The 13,562-nt window shown below is 40.6% G+C and overlaps 1 protein-coding gene across 1 annotated transcript in view; it reads left to right on the top strand.

Moving 5' to 3' along the window:
* DAB1 (DAB adaptor protein 1) overlaps positions 1 to 13,562 on the top strand; it is a 49,743-nt gene that overhangs the window by 1,760 nt on the left and 34,421 nt on the right. The window contains exon 2 of the mRNA XM_010716288.2: positions 334 to 432. Coding sequence (XP_010714590.1) covers positions 334 to 432 — 99 coding nt within the window. The remainder of the gene's footprint in view (positions 1 to 333; positions 433 to 13,562) is intronic.

Genomic DNA, 13,562 nt, shown 5'->3' with positions numbered 1-13,562 from the left:
AGCAAGAAAAAGAGAAAACAGAATGGCTTACAGCTGGAAGAAGTGCGCTAGAAATGAACTTCGACTTTCAAGAAAACAGATTTCACAGAGGATTAGCTAATACAGGGATTGAAAGTGGGAGCACGTTTGCAGTGATCTCTGGGTAGCATAAGAGGGATGTGGTGCCTTTAGAAAAGGGAACAGACCAAAAGTAAAGAGGTACTATTCCTGGAGAGCCCATAAGTATTCTTTGAAAAGTGATGAATTGTCAACATATGCTTTGCTGTGGGCACCTGTCAGAAAACAAAACCAGGAAAATAATGAAACCAGCCCAAGTGTTTTTTATTTCAATAGGGAATTGTTGCTGCGGCTCGTTCGAAAGGAGAGCATAAACAAAAAATCTTCTTAACAGTCTCCTTTGGTGGAATCAAAATCTTCGACGAAAAGACAGGGGTAAGTAAAACAGCCATACAGTGGCACAAAATTGAATCTCTTCATGGATGTTCCTTTAAAAGCATTTCCTCTCTGGGCAGTAATATCTCACCAGTGTAGGCACACATAAAACTTCTGACAAGCTTGATAAAGGGTTGTCATATATCAGAACAAGCCATTAGATGACTGAGTTGTAAAGTGTAGCATGGGGATGTGGTTTATTGTAAAGCTTTGTCCCGGCTACTTCTGGAGAACAATTTACTTGAGTACATGAATGCTCCTTATGTGCATCAACACTCACAGCTCTGAGGCCAGAAAGTGGCAGGGAGTGATTTGTTTTCCTTCTGCCAGATCCCAAAATTGCTTCTTGGAAATACCAGTGGTCCATTTGCAGGCTGGTAATGTCACACATAGGGGGTTCCTCATCCATCGTGGGCCCCACCACTCCTCCAGGTGCTGCTTTAGGCTGCTCAGCAGCACAGGGCAATGACTTCTGAGAGTCTTCTGACAAAGGTTTAGGATTCAGGTTGGCTTGGATTGGGCTACATGTGACATGGGAAGCTGAGGTGAGCTGTGGGCAAACCCAGGTGAGTGAAGCTTGTTTTCCTAATGGAAAAGACAAAGAGGAAGGGCAGCAGGAGCTGCACATGCTTCATTGGGGTTTGCAGAATAATTTGATTTAGAGAGGGCCTTTTCCCTGATCTGTTTTATGTCCAGCAGGCCATGTGAGTTACCATTGTGCCTTGACTAACAATACACAGAAATCCAAGAGCCACTGCTGCTGCAGTCTACAGCTATCCCGTAGTTCAGATTACGGTTGCTTGTAGCTTCAGTGTCAGGAACCCAGGCAAGAGATCTATTAAATCTGTGATTCTATGACATTTCTGTTAGCAGCAACATTGGTCTTTTGTAAGATACGCAGTAAACGTGAGAATTGGTATATTTTAAACGTAATTGTTAGAAAAAATATGTATATTGTATACGATCCGAGATCTACGGTGTATTTTACTTTGGGGATGCACTTTGAGGCTGCCAAGCAGCCACTTTCCTGGCAACATTGGGTCAAGCAAGAAGCAGACTACACTGTCTGGTGCAGTTTTTTGCCACAGAATTAACATGTTTGGTTATTTTTAACTGCTTTGAAAGAAGAAAGCTAAGCAAAACATTATACTGCTTAGATATAAAGGCACAACACGCAAACTGTTTTAATCCTAATTAAGAAGATTTTTATAGCTGTTTAAGCTCTGCCTTGAATTTTAAAAGGCTCTTGATTTAATCTTTTGAAAGATTAACTATTTAACACGATGCCAGAAATAAAACCCTACTGATGATAGATGAAATTATCTTTGCCAGTTAATTTATATTATTAGAAAATCAATGTCATTGAGCTCACTGACACATAATACAAGTAGTTAGTAATGAAGAGCTCGTTTGGAATGTGCTGTGTACTGCATGTGTAAAGTAATCATATAAAAGCAGTGTTTAAGAGAACATTGCTGAGATTACAGCCTGTGCCTAGAAGATAGGAAGTGTCAGAATTGGGGCTGGCAGAGCAGTCATGGTTGAGTCCTCCAGCATGTAGACATTACGATAGTATTTAACTACATGATGGCATGCCTTCTTTTTTCCTTTTGTCAGAGAATACCAGCTTCACTCAGTGCATGGAGCAAAGTTTTCACTCCACAAACAATATATCCACTATCTTGTTTTCTTTTTCTTTTGTGTGCAGACCGGTGCCTCACCGCACCCTATGCAAAGGGCAATAAGGCAGCTGTTACTTTGCTTTTAGTCTTCTCTTGGGAACATAAAAAAGAAGAAAGAGGCAGACCTGTCCTGTGGCACTTATCTCTGAGTGTTTCACAAACGTTGGATTTATTTTCATAAAAGTGGCACTGAGAAAAGGGATGCGTTTAGAAATAAAGCTGTCGTTCAGCCAGATTGCCTCTCCTGCAGCGTTCCTGCTCACTCACATCTGCAGCTAGTGAGGTGGGGACATGACAAGTCTCCTTCGAAGATTTCATAACTCTGACACCCTGTACTCTAAATCTGACATAACTATATCATCCTCAGAGCAGCGCTGTCACTCACTCACTGAGCCATAGACGGAAAGCTTTAAATCCACCTTCCAGATGTCTGCCCCTGAGCTGCTGGAGTGATGTACGGGACTATTGGGTTGTCACTTTTGAAATAGGACTGTGACAAAGGGATGTGGGGTGCTTTCTCCAGCAGGTTTAATGTGACTTTTTGAAAGCAGGAGCGTCGTGCTTTTCATTTCCATGCTTTTAAAGCTGGCTTGCATGGGCTTCTTTGCCATCTCCTCAAAGTCACCGTACCATCAGCTTCATCCCCAGACAAAATAAGTTCAATGCAATTAGGCAGTGATAATCCCATTCTCAATGCAGAGGTGAAAGGGAGAATCTCCAGTAGGTCAAACTGGACATGTATGTATAAGGAAGGGAAAGGGAACTGCAAAAAGGTCACAGTTTGTGCTCATAGATCTATTGGCCACATAATAGTTTGTAAAGTTTGGAGTCCGATGCTGAGATCTGTGCAACAGAGAATAAAATATGCCCTTAATGTGTAACAGCCTGGGTAATCTTGCATTTGCTTTCTCCTTTCACTGCCCTCCAACCCCCTGCCAAGGCTTCTTCCCTTAGTTGTGTTTTTCTGCAATTTTGGGATTCCCAGAATGCTGTTTTGGGTCACAGTGCTCTTTTACTGTTTGTTTAGAAAGGCTGCCTACCTCTCTAGGATGCCCTTTCCTAGCTTTTATCATTACCTATTGGTGTCATGTCTTCCACAATGGCAGTCTGATGAGATATGAAAGAGAGAAAAATATTCTGAAAAAATATAGGCCTCTCTATGTTTGCTATCTTGTGTGCTACTATTGGATTTTAATTTATCACAATAAAAAATCAATTTGTAGCTCAAAACTAGCAAATTTTTAAAAATTGGCAATGTCATAGCTGACTTCATACAGATGACTTAGGAGAATTGCTCCATAATTCATTACAGATGAAGGGCTGTAGTCGGGCTATTCCTGAAAATCATAAGCATGATTTTCTTCTCCTGCACTTTATAGCTCTAATAGGTTCCAGACCTAATATTCATCAAAAAGTATTGATTTTAATCATACCATTTTTCCAGCCGTCAGGAATTCTGCCCTTTGAGTAAATTTATCCATGAAGAAGGTTAGGTTGAAAATGGAATAACATTTGGGAAGATTTTATTTAAGAAGGCTACGAGGAGGATTTGCTGTGAGTTTGCACCACAGACACGAGGCTGTGTAATGCATCTTCAGCACTGCGAAAGCAACAAAATCCCTAACTCCACATAGCAGGATATGCAAATTTTTTAAAGGCCCATCATTGTTCATTAGCTATTTATGAGTATTATTTTGTTAATCACACACATCAGGCTATCTTGCTGTGATAGCTTAGTGATGCTTCATTAGACACGCATGACTAATATGGTCTTCGTAAAGAGGCTGTAATTGTCTCATTGTTTATTAATGTTACAATAAATCTTTGTTTACTGTAGGTTACTTTCCAAAATGTGTTTAAAAACAATACTTTAATTGTATAAAATAGTAAGGAAAGCATTTTCTTCTAAATTCATGTAACGAGGTATACTTTTACATTCATGCTCTAACTGCAAAATTCTGTTGATGTTAATGGAAAGCCCAGACACTGTGGAAGAGAAATATGACGAAGGCAAAAATATATTGTTAAGCTTTAAGTCAGGAATTATTTCTGTTAAAGTAAAATTCTGTGTCAGCTCAGGGATAGACAGATTACTTGAACACGCTGCAATATATATCTCCATGCAAACTATTATTACTGGTGAAATACCCAGATTCTTCTGTCATCCAAAAAGCGTGATAGACCTGTATCAGTACCTCATTTGTCTGAAACAGCATAAAACTATGGATTGTGACCCAATCTATTAAGATGTCAACCATTTCACCCACTCCACTTATTTTGTCACCCAAAGAGTGAGTTTCATTTTCATGATTTCTTAGGCACTTTGGAGAGGTTAGTTGTTCAGTGACACCGACCCACATCTTGATGAAAATACAGGGCTTGGGCCCAGTCTGTATTGTAAAATTCCTATGTTACGTGCTGCAAAGAAGTATTGCAGTGTGGTGCTCATGTTTTATGAATTTAATCCATAGCCATTTTCTTCAGGCTTTCAGTATGAAGCTGAGAAAGGAAAATGGTGTATGTATATCATGTTGGCCATCTACTCTCACTCTTCTTCCTGCTGGCCTCAGATAGTTCTCTTCTGGTGAGTTTATGTTACAGCTGTGACATGACCCAATCACGGGTTTAGATTTCTACATCTTGCCCATCTTGCTGACCTTTTAAGCTCTCTTGACCTTCTACTGCAGAGGCTTTTTCAGGTTGTTGCTGAGGCTTCTGTAAAGCATTTTCCAGGTTGATCAGAGGCAGTGACAGTTTTGTGTCTGATATCCCCAGTACTTCTCCATTTGATGAGAATGGCAGTGTTAATTATGCTGATAGATTGCTAACAGGACAACTAAAGTTGGCTGAAAGAAAATTCTAGCAAGATGAAAATTCTCACTGTTGGCTGAAGATATCTCATTTAAAATGTACCAAAGGTACTTCTTGACTTTACTGGAAATCTGTTGGTTCTGGCATTTTTGACCAGAAATCGAGGTATGATTATGGATCTCTAATTACTCCTTGAAGCACATGTGCTGGAGCAGATGAAATGTCAAACTGTCAAGTCTCTTTCACTGAGCATCTCTGAATATTTAAAAATAGAAATAAAGGAAGGAATTCTTTTTATCTGCTTCGTACTCGCTCTGCAGTGAGCTGCAGAGATGGTAATGATTAGTTCATCAGATTCTTGTGTTTGCTGGAGCATGGTGATGTGCAGAAAGTTGTGAAGGTCCCTCCTGGAGCTCTCTCTGGATCCAGGACAGAACATGCCAGGATTAGCTTTCATTCCTTTCATTTCTTTAAAACTGGTCTTCCCAAAGTCCCTGTGGCTTCTTTGCAGCTGATCTCATTGGCATCGCTTTTAAGTCCTTCCTCCTGGCCTCCATGTCTCTCATCTTTGGATTCTAATCCTGTGCTTCTAATTTCACTCTGTGTCCTGCAGTTTTCATCTGGTATTCTCTGCACTCTGTCCTGATCCTTTTTTTTTCCTCCTGCTGTATTTTTATCAATATTATTCCCTTTGCAAATAGAAATGTGGTTATTGTGTCATGCCAAGTGATTCCAGTGCTGAATGTTGACCTGCCTCCAGCCCTCTCCTCCTACATTTACCCATCAGTTCAAGCTTAGCAGGGTTGAAACGGGCATTTTAATCCCGATTCCCAAAGGTCTCCCACTGACCTCCTTTCTGAGTTCTGAGGAAAGCATCAGCACCATCTATTATTCAGCCTATAAGCTCCACAGCCTTTTTGACTCAACCTTGTTTTCAATTGCAACATCCAGAGTAACTGCAGATCTTTCAGATTCCTCATAAGTGCTTGGAAATACCACACTTATTGTCATGCTTTCAGTTAAAACACGGTTCTGCCTCTCTTCATCTTATGTCTCAATTATTACCCTTTTCTCTGTCCTTGACAATTGACTTTTATTTTTGAAATCCATCGTGGCTGCCAAAATTGCTGCCCCAGCTTATTCTTTTGATCATGTCACGGTTCTCTTTGCATTCCTAGGCTGAATCTGCCTGCTCTGTTTTATCAACCCGTAGCCTGTCTGTGTTTGTTTCCAGGCTCTCAATGGCTCCCCTTTCTCCTCATCCCCTTCCAAGGAGCCACTCTACAGAGCCAGCTTTCATCGGTCATTTATTCAGTTCTCAAATAAACAACCCTGAGTCTCTTCCCATCCTATTCATCATACTTGGGGGAATTCTTTGTAGATATCCATGCTGTACTCCCTGATTTTATTTCAAATCTCTACTTAAAGCACTCCTGTGCTAGAAACTCACTCATCTCCATGCTCCTGAGCCTGCTGTTATCCTGTTGACCAAAGTCAAATTTTTTCGTGTATGCTTGGAAGTCTGGCTAGTTGAAGTCCTGTCCGATTGCCTCACAGTTTCCTTTCTACATGTAAATATGAATGTTAGATGTGGCATTTATTGTTTTTCTTGTGATAAATAAAACTAATTAGGAAATAGCAAAGTAGGGAATTAAAAACCTGGCATATTATTCTTATAATGTATTTACAGACTTGTGATACTTTAAAAGGGAAACAATAATATATTTTAAAAGTAATGTTTGACAGTTAGCAAAACGTAAATGTCAGAAGAGCCTACTTCTACAATTACATCTCTTATTGACTATTGTAATTCATTTCTTATTGGCCTTCCCAACCGTGCCCTAGACAGTTTAGAAAGTTTAGAGTGCTCCAAAGGGATTTTTAATAACCATGAGCTCGTGGAGATATGTTCTCTATGAACACAATTTGCCATGAAATCCTTATGTATAAGAAGTTTCATCACAGTGAAATTAAGAACCCCGAAGACAAAACTCTGGTGTGACTTCGCACATGGATAAATCTCAGTGTTTTCAGGTTTGAACATTGCAATGCCCTAATCAGCACCTGGGATCAGCCTTCTTGTAGTGGGTGTCCATAGGAGTTGCCTTTAATGTTTTAACACTAACTGGCGTGAAGATAAAATGAAGCTATTCTAGGCATTTGATTCAAACTGAAAGTATTTGTGGGAATTTGTTGTAGCTGTATTTTACTATGAAAAAGATAAACACTTGATTGCTTTCAAAAAAGCAGAAAATTAGATTTTATGACTTAGTGGTGGTCTCACTTAGCTATATGTGGCCCCCTATTGTTTAAGCCAAGTGTCCAGAAGTAGATTAAAGGAAGGGAGAGACTTCTGTGTGCTCTGTTATGGGGTTATGGGGAACCTCACTGTATGTATATCCCAATAGCCAATTGGCCTGCTTTGCTTATGGGGGTGGATATCTGTCTATTGTGGTAGCAGTTACTATATAAACACTTCCAATATCATCTGTTTTTAATGTTTTACCATGCTTAAACAGAACTTGAGGTGAATTTTACTAAAACTTTCGAGTCAACAAAAAACCTTTTGTTCTCATGGATCCTATTTCATAGTAGAGCTCTATTGCATCCTTCCACTGAAGTATTATTCCATAGCAAAAAACTCAAAAGTGTGGAGTTACACATATTATTTGTTTTTTGCATGTAATATCAATGACCTTCTTTAATTCAGATATAAAAGCCACAAGGTATCCTCGCTGATACAACCACATTCTTTTTTTTCCAGCTGCAATTTTGGTAGAAAAGCAGCCAAAATGCATTTACTTGGGGAGGATTGCTTGCAAGTACTGGCATTTTTAAGCCAGGTTAATGCATTACACACCAGAAAAAAATTGCAGGCCCATTTTCAGTACACACAGAATTATAATGGCTGAATTCAAACTGCTCGGTGGAGGATTTAGCAAGAGAAATGCTGACACGATAATAGGGCAGGCTGCTGGGATGCACAGAAACTTCCCTGGAGAGCAGTGGGGGACCTCTAGCAGGTGCCATAACAGAAAGTTCCATCTCCCTTTGAAACCCTGTGTTTCCTCCCCTTCGAGGTGGCTGGGAAGCATTACACCCCAGGTGTGCTGATGATTTTTCTTCCTATTCAGTGCATTTCATCTGGTAGGCTGCTCTGCAATTTTCTGTTTGTCCCAGTAATAGCAGTGCTACCAGTGATGCTCCTGAATTTCTGCACTAACTTGCAGGTTGTTTAACCTCTCCTATGGGCTGCTGTCAAATGCATGGGAGACAGATGGCCTTAGCTGTCAGCGTAATGGGATAGGAAGCTACAGGAAGGTTTACTTTTAAAGTTAGCTCGAGTTTTCAAGATGGTAGTAATAGATCGCTATTGGCAATAAAATCAGTGGATAATGTTCTGCCCTCAGGATCACATTGTGTTTACAGGGAAGGCAGCAAGAGCTTTGTTCAGTCTGACAGTCGCGGGGACAGGTAAATGCTTTCCTTCCTCTGAGTTATGTAGGATGCTGCTATTTGTCAGCAGTGACCAAACACACATACCTGGCTTTTGTTCCTTTTTACCCTTTATGGTTCCCATCCTAATTCTGCGCCATTGTGCTCCCAGAAAAGCAAGCAGCTACATTCTTGTAGATTTTGAAGGAATGTTGTTGAGCACCTTGAAGTTTCAAGAAAATGAGAAGTGTTTGGAAGTATTTTGATGAGTACAGCATGTGAGAATGTGACCTGTGCGTGCACAAGGCTTAGTGCTGGGCAGGACAGAGAATGAAGGCATGAGGAGGTTTGGGTTGGGTTAGGAGAAGGGAAGCAGGAGACACGTGCACAGAAGTTGTAAGAAGGCAGTAGAGAGAAGAGCAGGGGGAGTGGAGCCATGCTTTGTGTTGGGCCAAGGCTGAGTGCAGGCTGTTAAATCCAAGTTTGCTTTTGAAGGTTTCAGTTGGGAAAAGGCTTCTTTGCAGGACAGCAAGCACGGAAGAAACACTCTGGGCATGGAAATGTGCAAGTGGGAGCTTGAGGCTCACTTTTGGATGGTGCCAAGGCAGAACTAGTAAAAAGCTCTACTGCTTGAATTGGAACTTGGAATTCTTGTAACACAATGGGCTCAGCACTGCTGAGTGTGGCTCCAGAAATTCCTGCTTCTGGATATTGCAGGAAAAGTAGCCCCAAATCAAGCCAAAAGTTACTTGAAAGTTCTTTGTTCTTTTTTAGAGTCTCTTTGAGGTTTGCCTTTTAGATTTTATTTCATTTTTATCTTCAGGGCTCCAGTAATACACACATTCGTGTTGTGGATGTTTTATATCCTTGGTTAAGTGCCTGTTGTGGGACCTGAACAAAATGAAGGATTGGCACATTTATGGGATCGTGTGAAGTTGGTTTATTCCTGCAGTTGTAACTCTTGGAAAAAGGTATCCTCTGTTTTGCTGTACAAAGACTGAGTATAAAACAGCATGAAGTGTCTGAATGATTCTTACAAGCAGGGTAGGTGAGTAGTGGTACTGTTTCTGAGTTCCAAAGATCATAGCTCCAGAACCAAACATGTTGGCCACCAGAAGTTTGAGTCACAAGAAATGAAGAGTGGAGCCAAGTTAACTTTGTCTAGTTCTGTACTGAGCCATTTGAAACCAATCCATGCTAAATGCAGGTGGGATTTCTTGTTTGTATGCTTTGGTTTATTTCTGATTATGAAATCGCTTTAATATTTGAAAGACACAAAACATTGTGGCTTGTGATATTCTCAGCTTTTATTGCTTTCATTTCTCTTGGTTCAAGAACTTGACATTATACGTAGTTCATGAGTTTATAGAGTTGTTTCCTATTCTCGTTCTTCTGCTTACACATGCTTTCTGTCATCCTTCTTTAAATCTTACTAAATTGGTGTGAATATCTGATGGGCAGATAGATAAGTATAAAGTAAATTCCTCTTGTCTTTTTACCCTGTTCCAGAGAAGTTTGTGGCATTTCTTAGGGTTGAAGAAAGTTGCTGTTTGATGGCTTTCCAAAACAACTTGAATTTTAGTACTGCCAGTATTAGTGGGATTTTTGTGATCGTTGTAAGCTCTCCATTATAGAGTTTGTGTGACAAATCTTGAACATCTGAGGTTGGTTTTTAGCAATGAGCTTTTCAAATCATGGCCTCATGGCACGCTCTCAAGAAGAGAGCTAGTCATAATGCTCACTAAATCTAAATCACTTTAGACCTGAGGCAGTTAAAGCCAAAAAAATATCTCCAAAGCTACTAGAAGTTGTATGAAAAAATGTCTTGTGCTGTTCATATAAATCAAAAGCATTTCAGGAGGTGAAGGATGTTGGTGTGAAGGAACAAAAGAACTTTGTAAAAGTAGAGGTCTCTCAGAAGGGATTCACAGGCTGTAAAGATGAATGCAGCAAAAATACTGGGAGGTTCAGTAGCACTGGAGCAAAGTGACTGTCTTATTACTGAATATTGTTCTCCCTCAAATTCAAGATTTTATCAGTAACAACCTTATGAACTTCAGAGCATAGCAGGAAAGAACACAAGGCATGGTCAGAGGTGCTGTGCTTAGGCTGTGTGCCAGCTTTGGCTTGGAAATAAAGAGTCAAAGTTGGTGTACTTATGGCTATTTTGATCAACTGTTTTCCATAAGGCAATGAGGTGGGTGCTAACGGAGAATACAATTAGACAGATGTGTTACAGCCTTGGAAACACAGCAGTGGCCACGGGACCAGCTGCCATCTAAAGAATGAAATAATATTGCTTTAAACAAGCATAGTTATTTGGATACCACGCTGAAATAGTGAAATGGGAAGGTAAAGCAGTGTGTTACAGTCTGTAGATTGTGTCAAGCAGTTAAGGTGTAGGTGCGTACTGCATTACTGAGCTGACTGGCCCAAAGGAGATGTTGACTTTGGTATCAGAGATTGGGTTTGCTGTTTCTTGGTATCCCTGTGCAAATCCTTCTTTGTTGTGGAAATTATTACAAGACTCATGGGATGTCCAACAGCGCAGGTTTAGTGTAGCACAGTTGCTTTTTAAAAGCTCTAAGAAATGTTTCCTTGCCCTTTAGGATTTTCTTTGTCCTAAAACAATATTTGCAAGTGCATGCTTTAAATGTAGCTGGGGATTAATAGTAATTGGACAAGGGCTTTAGATTTAGCTACCTAGTTTTATTCCTGGTACACTAAGAAATTGAAAAGCTTTTGATGTGAAGATACACATTTGGCCATGTATGCATTCCAGTTTTTTGTTCCTTCCCTACGTTCATACATCTAATAAATGAATCTTCTGCATGAGCAACTTAGCATTTGCTTTTGAAGACAATGAACAATAACTAAATTCATATCTGGTCTTTGTCAGACATTATTACAAATTATGAGAACCAGACAGAAGTTTATTACCTTAGTGGTGTTCTCTTTCACAAATTAGGCTCTTGGAATATCGAACTCGCTCAATATTGTAGATCCATTCATCACAATTAGATTGCTGCACTGGCAAAGTAAAGTCCTGCTAACTTAATTGACTAACTAGTATACGCTGTGGATGTGGAGTGAGGACAATTTCCAGGCAATTTCTGAGCATTGTGGAACGTGCGTGTTGCAAAAGGCACAAACAAGGGCACCCACGTTTGCTCTCTCTACGAATTTTCTACTCCTACTCCCCAGCTTCCCTACAGGCAATTGCAGGATACTTTTTGTTAGGCAAAGGAAATGTTAAGGATTAGTTCAGATTTCACAGAAGACCAAAGCACCCTTTTATGTCATCCTCCTGTGGCTGACCAACCAGACTGTTGCCTTGGGTACCTTTACCAAGTTCTTGCTCTTGTACGGGCTGAACTGCAGCGCCCAGACTGAGCTCTGCCCAGCACTTCACTTGAAGACTTGCTCGTCTTTAGACATACAATTGGCAAGTAATCTGTTTTTGCTCCACTCTCCTAGACTGCAGGAAGATAATGGCTCTTAAGAGTTTTTATTATTATTATTAAGAGGAAATTAAACTTACACACCTTCACACAGACCAGGCTTTGAACTGCATTTAATCTGAAAGTGGCTATTCATGCCATGTATTTTTATTGCAAAGCTTGTGCTCTGAAATGCCTGTTAAGAGTTGGCCCTTGGAAGAGCCTTTCTTTGGGTTATTGTCTGCAATATCAATGTGTGCAGAAGAAGCACAGGGATTAGAGAGACTTATTTCTATTTATTTCCACATGAGGAGTCCATTCAGGCTCAGAGAACACTCCAGAGCTTATATTTTCCTTTCTAGCTCCTGTTCTTGTATTTTGAGGCAGAAAGTCCCTAACTTATTGTTCAGCCCAAGCTCCATGAGTGGCTTTGTGTAAAGGATTTAGGGCTCGACCATTCATATTTGTCTGTATAGCACTTTACATGCATTCAGTCTTTCAGCAGAAGAGTTCAGTCACATTCACACTCAAATTCCAGCCTCCAAAACTTCCTGCAGTGTGTGCTGCGATACCCCTTCAGTCTGTTGTTCTTGTCCAAATATTATTTTGGGATTCATCTTTGGAAAATGGGCCAAAAGGATAACAGCCCTGAAGAACATCTGCCCAGTGGAGATAGAAGAGACCACAGCAGCAGCAGCAGCAGCACTGTGATTTACAGCAGCCAACTGGGAAATAAGCATTAATGACAAATTCACAGGGGAGAAGCTAGACCCTGACTGCTTGGGTTTGGCTACCAAGGACAACAACCTGCAAGTTCTGCCTCTGTGTTGTTGCTTTGGCAACTCTCACAACACTGGTGAAATGTTTTTATACTGCATGTCGATACAAATCCAGCATTTCTGGGAGCAATGAGATGAAATTCATCTCAGAAGTGCTCGCATGTTTTACAATTCATTGTTTTCACTTAATGTGTTGCAGTATATCGTGGTAAATGTGCTATTACACTTTTAGCTTGCTAAGCTTCTTGTTAAGGCATCACTGTAATTTTCCTTGTTAGATTCAGGTTTTAGTGTTTGTTCAGTTGTCTTCCTAAAGGTATAGGATGTGTTTTCTTAAAACACATCTGAGCAAACATTTTGTGAATTGGAGTTTGGGCGAGATAGACAGCAGCATAACCAAAACTAAGGTCTGTGAAGTTATTTTACTATGAATTTTGCAGTTTGGTGGGTAACTGGTGTTTGGGGAGCTTGATGTGACATTCAGAATATACTAGTTCAGATGGCTGAGAAGTGGATAGATGGGAATGCAGTCATAGAATCACAGAATGTCTTGGGTTGGAATAGACCTTAAAGACCATCCAGCTCCTGGGCTGGTTGCCTCCCAGCAGACCAGGCTGCCCAGGGCCCCATCCGACCTGGCCTTACACACCTCCAGGGGCGGAGTATCCACAGCTTCTTTGGGCAAACACAGAGGATGCTTCACCATGACTGTCCACATCCTTGCATTGGTAGCCTGGAAATCCTAAGGCTCCTCATTTAGTATTTCAAGGTTGAGGCTTTACAGGTCTGATCCCTGTGAAACTTGTCCTTCTGGACACACCAGTACGTGCTGCATGCTTCCTGCATTCAGTGGGGCAGCGTGTGCAGGAGGCTTTGCAGCTCACAGGGTATTTTTTGTTGTGGCTCTTAACAGTGTGCCCCAGGCTTCACTAAATAGACAACCTCATTAAAAGAGGAATAGCGATAGTAAAGCAGTGACTTTC

Source organism: Meleagris gallopavo, chromosome 10, assembly GCF_000146605.3.
Source record: "Meleagris gallopavo isolate NT-WF06-2002-E0010 breed Aviagen turkey brand Nicholas breeding stock chromosome 10, Turkey_5.1, whole genome shotgun sequence".
Taxonomy (NCBI): Eukaryota; Metazoa; Chordata; class Aves; order Galliformes; family Phasianidae; genus Meleagris; species Meleagris gallopavo.
The sequence above is the reverse complement of the archived record's forward strand: the minus strand, read 5'-3'. Positions and strand labels throughout refer to the sequence as shown.